Source organism: Corvus kubaryi, unplaced genomic scaffold (assembly GCF_017639235.1).
Source record: "Corvus kubaryi isolate FWS band 111438036 unplaced genomic scaffold, C.kubaryi_AGA036_p1.0 37284, whole genome shotgun sequence".
In the NCBI taxonomy this organism is placed as follows: domain Eukaryota; kingdom Metazoa; phylum Chordata; class Aves; order Passeriformes; family Corvidae; genus Corvus; species Corvus kubaryi.
In genome coordinates this window covers 9,865,022-9,873,183 of record NW_024581088.1, presented here as the reverse complement: position 1 = coordinate 9,873,183, position 8,162 = coordinate 9,865,022, and the positions used below count along the sequence as shown (strand labels likewise).

Genomic DNA, 8,162 nt, shown 5'->3' with positions numbered 1-8,162 from the left:
AAAGCAGAGGGGACCCCCGCAGGGGAATCATGACCCTCTACGGCAACAAAGGTTCCTTTAGGGATCAGCCGCTCCAGGGGATCAAGCTCTCCCCCCTCGGTGATCAGGGCCCGAGGAGCGGAGCCCCCGGGGCACCGCCGGCCCCTCACACCGGCGCCGGCCCCTCACACCGGCCGCAGCCCCTCACACCGGCCACGGCCCCGGCCCCTCACACCGGCCCCGGCCCCTCAAGGCGTCCCCGCCCCCCCGGCCCCGCCCCTCCCGCCGCGCGCCGCCCCGCGGCATTGTGGGATGAAACAGGATGTAGGCAGAACAGCGCGGGCGGACGGGCCGGGCGCGGCGGGCCGCGCAGCGCCGCAGCCAATGGGTGCGCGGCGCGCGGGGCGGCGCAGCCAATGGGGTGGCGGCGGCCCGCGCGCCGCAGCGGGCGGGGCGGTATTTGAGCGCGGCGCGGCGCCGGGGCGCAGAGCGCGCGGGGCGCCGAGCCGAGCGGAGCGGGCTGAGGCAGCGTGGCCGGGCCTCCTCACACCTCCTCCTCGGTGCCGTGCCTCGCCCTCCCGGGGTGGCCCTGTCACTGTGAAGGTGAGCGATGCCTCCGCTGGACCGGGGGTCTCCAAGCCTCGCCCGGCACTGGTCGCTCCTTGTGCGGGGTGGCGGCGGGACCGCCCCGAGGGCGGAGGTCGCTGCCGGGGCCGGGCGCGACCGGGCTCTGGGGAGCGATCGGAGCCCGCCCCTCCCTAGGGGTCCTCGCCGCTGCGGAGCCGGCCCCGCTCCAGGCAAGGTCACCGCGGCCTCGGGCGGCCCTGGAGCTCCCCCCGTGAAGGTCACGCAGGGCTCCGGCTCCCGGGAGTCCTGTGGGGGAAGGGGCTGTGCCGCACCCCCTCCAGGGCCCTTTTCGGCCAGAGTGGCGGATGCGGTTTGTGCAGGGGTTGGGCCCCGTCCCCAGTCGCGAAATCTATGCTGTCCTGGTGGGGGAGCGGTGGGTGCTGGGCTTGGGCCCCGTTCCGAGCCGTGGGATCTGTGCTGCCCTGGTGGGGGAGCGGTGGCTGCTCCCGTCCTCGCGATCCATGCTGTCCTCATGGGGGAGGTGGTGGATGCTGGGCTTCAGCCCCATCTCATTTCTAGGGCTCTATCCTGTCCGGAGAGGAAAGGAGTGGTTTCCAGGGGGCTTGTGTCTCATGCTCTTCCCAAAGCCCCAGCTTGTCCTGCTGGAGTACTGGGCTTGGGACTCATGCTCGTTTTAAGATCTCATCCTATCCTGATAAGAAAAGGGTTGGGTGCTGGCTTGGCCCTGATTTCCCTCCCGAGGCCTCATACTGCCCTGGAGTGGTAGCTGGGGCTGTGGTCTTCGTCCTCACAGACCACATCCTGCCCTTGGGGGGAAGGAGTGGCTGCTGAAGCTGTACTGTTACCCCTTCCTAGGCCCATCTTGCCCTGAGATGGGTGCTGGGGCTTTGTGGTTTTCCTCGGAGAGGGCCAGATTGGGTGGCAAGACCCCGAGGGCCACCTGTGATCTTGTGGTTTAGAGTTATGATGTGTATGTGGTGCTGCTGGGCTGCCTGGGAGGGTGGGCCCTGTAACCCCCCAGGGAATGAGCAGAGGCTGGGGCCCTGCTCTCTGGTGTTCAGCTGGGTGCAGGGTGTGACACTCCTGTGGCAGGTGCAGGAGACCCTCCCTCCAGCAGCACAGCCACTGCCAGCCCCTGTTGTGGTTGGCCACGGGGGATGCTGTGCCCTGGAGCGGTGCAGGGGAGGGTGCTATGCTGGGGAAGGCCTTCTGGCCAGCGCGTGCAGCCCTTCTGAAGGATAATCATTTTTTCCTCTGGCGCTGTCGCCCGTGGCAGCACAGGCCTGCACTGGGATGGTCCTCGCCTAAACAATGAGGAGGAAAGGTGCCTTTTGCAGGTCACTCTGTGCATGGTTATGCAATTGCAGGTGCCCTCTGAACTCTCTGAGCAGTGCAGGTGTGTGAAGGCCTGGTGTGTGTGAGGGCTTGCTTGCTCTCTTTTCCTAAAGAAGCTTTTCTGGAAGAATGACCCACAAGTGGATTTCTGCTGCTTCCCTCTTCCTGTGGACTGGACACCCAGAAGACTTTTCCAAGGGATTGTCAGATTCCTGGGTGGTGAATCCAAATCTACAGGCAGTTTGGACTGTTCTGAGCTGTGTCTTCCCTCGGCTTCTGGGCTGCAGGCAAACCCCCACTGGCTGTAGCCACAGCATGGGAAGGAACAAACGGCCAGGAAGTGGCTTTTCCAGCGCTGTGATAGGGGCATGTGCTCTCTGTTGGCATTGGAGCTCAGTTCCTGTCATTCCTCCCGATGCTGTTAGTGTGTGTTAATAGCAGTGCTCTATTAAACGCTACATCTAAATTGTATAAATTAAGGTGGCAACAGAAGTCTTCAAGCGAAGGCAGAGGGAAGAATTGAAGTATTGTAATAGAGGGCTGCAATTATGTAACTGGATTCTCTTTCTCTCTGGGTAGCAAGCTCCTTTAATTGCTGTAACAAAGCTACTCCTTCAGTTTTCTGGGACTCTTCCAGGAAGTGATCATTGCAGCAGATTTTTTTCACTCCACAGCAGAGCTAAAAATGTGTAGTTTCACTGTTTCAAAACATGCTTGGTAGTATCACTCAAGACTTATAGTGCTGTAAAAGGATTTAGGAAACTTAATGGTGCTCAGCAGGCTTGATTGGAGGCACTCCTTGCCATTAAGAAGCTTATTTCCACGAAGTTTTAATGTGCTGGGGTAAGAGCTGCTGCAAGGTGAGCAGCTGTGTCCTTCTTGGTGCAATCACCTGGATCCCCAGGTAACATGTGCCTCCCCAGCCCTTGAGTGGGGAATGGGAATGAGGGCTGTGGTGACCAGAGCAGGACTTTCATGGTGCTCCTTCTCCAGGGCTTGAAGGAAAACTGCAGTGCTGGAATCGTCAAATCCCAGTTTTTTAGGATAATATGAATTGTGCTGGAAACCTCCCAGTGCTGAACACCTCACTGGAAAGGCCATGTCAGATCTAACGGCTGCAGTGGCTGGTACAAAGCACTTTGAGAGCGAAGTGGGCTGCACACCTCACTCCAGAACAGCACTTCCCAGTTTCCTACAAGTTCTGGGCTGCAGTAGCATGCTGGTTTTGGCATCTGCGTTGTGGTTCCTGGGTGAGGAGGGGGCAGGAAAAGGAGGGCTTTGCCAAGCTCTGGCTCTCTGGTGGGACTTGCCCTGTTTCCAGGCTGCGGTGTGGTGTTAACCTGCTTCTGGCTTGTCAGACTGGCTCTGTCCTGTGGGAGCAGCTGAAGGCTGGATTTCATGGCGGAGCGGCAGGGAGTTGAGGGGATGATGATGGCTGAATGTGGAATAATGCTTCTTCCAGGCTAAACTAGCAGCAGGAACTGTGACACCTGGGATGGGGTAGAATAAAAGCACTGCTGCTCTGAATGTGCTTCCCGAGCCTCTGTGCCAGTGACAGACAGTCTGGGATCTGTTGCTTGCAAGGCTCTGAGCGGAGGATGTTCCAAAACACTGGTACACCTGGAAGGCAAACTTGGCTGTAGCCTGTTAATGTACAGGAGGGCTGTGGCTCTCTGCAGATCCCGTCTCCTCCCACACATAAGCTTTTCCTGCGTGTGGTTAATGCAGGTGGTGGTGCTGGACTGTCTCTGATCTAACCTCCAGCCAGTGCTGGTGCTCTGGCTGTAAGGGGCACCTTGGCCTGGGGGTGCTGTAGGCAACCCCGATAAACTCACTCTGGCCATAACAGGGGTTTGTAGTATCGGCTTGTGACGCAGCCTGCACGGAAAGGACAACCTCTAATGCACAGGAAGCATCTCCTGTTTGGGAAGGGATTAAAGGAATCTATGTTCTGCCTTAGGTTCACGATGTCTGACAGAAAGGCCGTGATCAAGAATGCGGACATGTCCGAGGACATGCAGCAGGATGCTGTAGACTGTGCTACACAGGCCATGGAGAAGTACAACATAGAAAAGGACATTGCAGCATATATCAAGAAGGTAACTCCGGGATGAGGGTGCTGTGCTGGCTGCGACTTCCCAAAGCTCCCGAGTCTGTCAGGAGCTGAGTGGCTGAGGCTTCGTGCTTGCGTGCTGGGAGGGAGAAGATACTTGGCTTCTTGGCTGCTTTACTGCTGTTTTCAAGAGGATGGAGTGACTTCTCCAAGGTCAGGGGAGGGCTATGGCAGAGCTCTGGCAGGCTCTGAGCAAACTGCAAGTGCTGTCCCTCAGGATTTGCCAGCCTGGAAAGGGCTGGCTGCTGCCTCTGCTTAGGACTTGCTCCACAGAGCTGCAGCACCAGTGCAGGTGGGATCATCCTGATGTTTCACTTGGTGGGCAGCAGTGCACGTGTGGTTCTGGGATGGGTGCTGTGCAGGAGGATGGGCCTTGTGCTGGGGCTGTGGAAGCTGCTGTGATAGAAACAGTGCAAGCAGCTGCCCTGGCTGGTGAAGAGGTTGTCTCCCCATTTGCAGGAGCCTGTTAATTAAGTCTTATGCTTGATGGTACCTGGGGAGCTGTTGGTTCCCCTTGTAGCAGCTTCTCAGAATGGTCAGGCAAAGTGCTTCTAGAGGAGGGAAATGTGACTTCACAGGCAGTGGAGTCCTGGCACTTCGGCTGGTGTTTGGGCCTTACTTGTAATCTAAGCTTGAAGGCAAAGGATTAAAAGGTGTCTCCTGACTTCTCAGATCTCTTTGAGGCATGACTTAGCTCTAAGTGCTTGGGGCAATGCAGCCTGTAAAGGGAGGGAGTGCAACAGAAGGCATCCAAAAAGAAGTTGGCCTTTATTTCATGAGTGTGTTGGGAGGAGGGAAGCAATTTGATGCACCTTCATGACCTGGCAAGAAAGCCTTTTCCTTACTTCAAAGGTTACCTGCAAAGAGCTCAAACTCTTCTGCTGTCTGAGAACTAGAACTGGCTTTAATCTTGGATGTTGAGTCTGTTCTTCTGGCTCTGTCTCAGGGGAGGGGAGGGTGTTCTTGGGTGTGTTAATCAGAGGGAGGAAAATGGTCTTTATCCTGCATGCTAAGTAGGAGAAGACTCTTGAGCCAGCAGTCAGCTTCCTCACTTCTGACCTCTTGTCAGAGGGTCTCTGTGCTCTCTGGCCTGTGAATCTGCCTGCTTATTTTCAGTGTGGATTTTCTCCCCTTTGTGTACAAAAGTCCCAAATAGCAGAAGCCAGGCTTTTCCTCCTTCCTTTTTTTTTAGGTGACCTTTAAGCTCAGATGCCTTGCTAGAGCAGACATGCCAAAACCTTTTTTCATTTTTTGTGAGTGGGTTTGGAATGGGAGAGGAGAATTATTCCCCTGATTAGCCTACACACAGGGCTGTACCAAGGAGAGCTCTTGCATCTGCTCTTCTTGCCCAGGGCTGATGGTGCTCCAAGGCTCAGAAGATGTTTTGCTTGTGTTGAATCCTTCAAACAATCCAGTGCAGAGGTTTGGTTGCTTAATTTAATAGTGTCTTGCAGTGGGGAATCTCAAGATGCTGCAGGTGGGAGGAGAGGTGATAGTGTGTGAACAGAACCAGCTCAGAATTTGTGCTTAGAACTATTTTCATGTGGGCTTTCTTGGCCTTAATGCCTCTCTTCTCTTTCTTCAGGAATTTGACAAGAAATACAACCCAACTTGGCACTGCATTGTTGGCAGAAATTTTGGCAGCTATGTAACACACGAGACAAAGCACTTCATCTATTTTTACTTGGGTCAGGTTGCAATTCTTCTCTTCAAGTCTGGATAGGAAGTAGGAGTGATTGAAATTTGGACTGTAATGCACTGATGGCTGAAGCCACGACTCCCTCTAACATGGCTATGCCGCTGCATGGACTGTATACTATATTTAATGTGTATATGTTGCAGTAAAAATCTACTTCTGTTTAGTTGCCTGGGAAGAAGGCGGCATTTTTTTGTTACTGCTTTTTTTGGTTGTATTGCACTAGGAAACCTGTAAATGCTTAAACAATGGCCTTTACGTGGGAAGAAATAAAACTATTCCACAACAGCTCCCTCACTGGTAACTCCTTCTTTGAGGCTGGGAAAACTTCTTTGGGCAGGCCAAAAGCCCCTGACTTCCTTACTGAGTCCTGTTAGACTGTTAATCTTGCAAAGAGGAGCAAAGCCAGTGTGAGCCTCTGTCCCACCCTGCAGACTGTAGAGAGCTGGCTCTCCCAGTACCCTCGGGGCAGGTCTTAGACCTTTCCTGAAAGCTGGTGGGGTGGCTCTGGGTGACGTGGCTTCCACACCCAAGGTGAACTCCACCTTTGACTGTGATACAGGCTTGCAGCTGGCACCCCTCGGTGTTCTTGCTCAGTGCCCTTCGCTGTATTTTTGGCTCTGCTGAAACATTGACCTAGACTTGAGTAAGCAACTCAGCCTGGTCTGGAAGGCTTCAAAAACAGCCTCTGAGTTCCTGCTTGTTGCAGAAAGCAGCATCCTGTGGCTGAAGTCTTTAGACCTTGATACTGAGCTCTAAAGCCACGTGGCCTGGCCCCGCAACGGAGTGGGATATCAAATTGGTGACTACTGACAACAGCTCTATTCGGCATGTTTGTAGCCAGTTGTCTCAACACTGCCTTAACTTGATGCTCTCCTTAAAGCAAGCTAGTCGTGTGGAAGACTTGTAAGTGGCCACTGTCTCTTTTTTTCCTTTTTTTTTTTTTCTTTTATTTTATTTTCTGTAGCTAATAAGCTATTTCTGGAGGATTGTCCTCCATGTTCTGATATCTGCTTTTGTTCTTAAAGCACAGTACCAAGAAGTTAAATTTACATGTGATGTTTGTGTGAAGGAAACTCATGTGACATCTGCTTCAAAGGCAGACAAATGTCTTGGTCTCCAATAGGTTCAGCAGTGATGTTGTCTTAGTACGTACTGACTCGGGATTACGCTGCAGGAAGTTCTGATCTGGGTGTGGAGAAATGCTGTGTGATGGCAAGTAAATCCCTGGTGCTTGTTATAAGCTCTGATTATTGGTTTGCTGACTAATGCATTGGCAATACCACTGGGCTGGTGAGCCCAGCTTGTGTCTCTGAGATTAATTTGCTGTTGGGAATAAATCATTGCTGGGGGCAAAGGGCAGAGTGAAGGGAGCTCTTTGTGAAATGATTTGGTGACCCAGGTTGATGACTTCCTGAAGTAAAAGTCCTTCTTGTCTCTGTGCAAAATCCAAAGTATGCCTAATTTTGTATTATGGATAGAACAAAGTTGTAACTAGAAAGAATGTAGCTGTCATAAGTTCATGTTGATGGAAATGTCTGCACTTGGGGTAATGTGCCTTGGACTGTCTGGGGCACTCGTGTGGTCTTGTCTCTTCAGAACTCCACTCTGGGTCTGAAAGGAGAACGTTTTGGGTTTGTTTTTTTCCAAGCATGAGTCTAATGTGAGTCTGTTCACGGTCTCTCGTGGAGCAAGATCTGTTCCCTTCATAACTGCAATTGCTCAAATACCATTTTTTTTTTTTTCAAACATTAAAGGTGAATTGACACATTTAAACAGCCTCTGGTTTCTTCTTCCTTAGCAGCTGTCCTGAGCAAAGCCTGTCCTTGTCCAGAGAGGGTGAGCAGCAATTTCTCTGCCTTGGAAGATGCTGATGACCCAAAGAAGGCAGGGTCAGGGAGGGAAAAATGACCGGAGGAGCTTAGGTGGCCCCTCTGTGCTGGTGCTGACCTCCAGCTTTACTCAAAGGCTGAGCCAGAGGGAGGGATTGAGGGAATTGTGTCCTGCTGCACCCTGAGGGGATGCTCTGTGCTGAGTAACCTGGATCTGAATGGGTTGGAGCTGACCTCTTAATGGATTCAGGCAGCCAGGGGCTGGTACAGCAGCTGGTGTCCTGGCTCCTGCACAGGAAGGTGTCTCCCTGCTTCCCACGAAAGTAGGTTTTCCCTTCAGGCCTCCTCCCTGTGCTGGAGAGAAAGCTGAGAGCTGCATCTGATGTGTTTAATGCCTCTCACAGTGTGGGGGCTGCAGGCTTACCCTTAAACAACCCCCTCCGCTTGTTATCTTGCTCCTGATGCAACCTAAATTTGGGGTTGTGGCCTCCGTGATATTCTGGAAAAGCTGTGGGCTCTTCCCAAGCACAGCAGTGTAACAGCTCTGCTGTGGCACAGTAACAGCAGCGTGAGCAGCGTGACTCACGCCGAGCTGCTCCACGCAGGCAGCAGCACGGCT

At 53.5% G+C, this 8,162-nt stretch overlaps 1 protein-coding gene across 2 annotated transcripts; it reads left to right on the top strand.

Moving 5' to 3' along the window:
- Positions 1-459: 459 nt before the first annotated feature.
- DYNLL2 (dynein light chain LC8-type 2) lies at positions 460-7,487 on the top strand. Of its 2 annotated transcripts, XM_042026455.1 has the most exons (3): positions 460-582; positions 3,863-4,001; positions 5,601-7,487. In XM_042026455.1, exons 2-3 carry the CDS (start codon positions 3,870-3,872, stop codon positions 5,736-5,738), a joined length of 270 nt encoding a protein of 89 aa, XP_041882389.1. In that variant the 5' UTR covers positions 460-582; positions 3,863-3,869; the 3' UTR covers positions 5,739-7,487. The 2 variants fall into 2 exon arrangements, with proteins under 2 accessions (XP_041882389.1, XP_041882388.1); XM_042026454.1 differs by lacking the exon at positions 460-582 and having other exon boundaries at positions 3,841-4,001.
- The last annotated feature ends 675 nt before the right edge of the window (positions 7,488-8,162 follow it).

What these genes read in the sequence shown, in the direction of transcription:
- DYNLL2 (XM_042026454.1), top strand. Translation starts at nt 3,849, where the DNA reads ATGTTCTGCCTTAGGTTCACGATGTCTGACAGAAAGGCCGTGATCAAG. An exon ending in TTGCAGCATATATCAAGAAG is followed by an intron (nt 4,002 to 5,600) that starts GTAACTCCGGGA and finishes CTCTTTCTTCAG; the next exon opens with GAATTTGACAAGAAATACAA.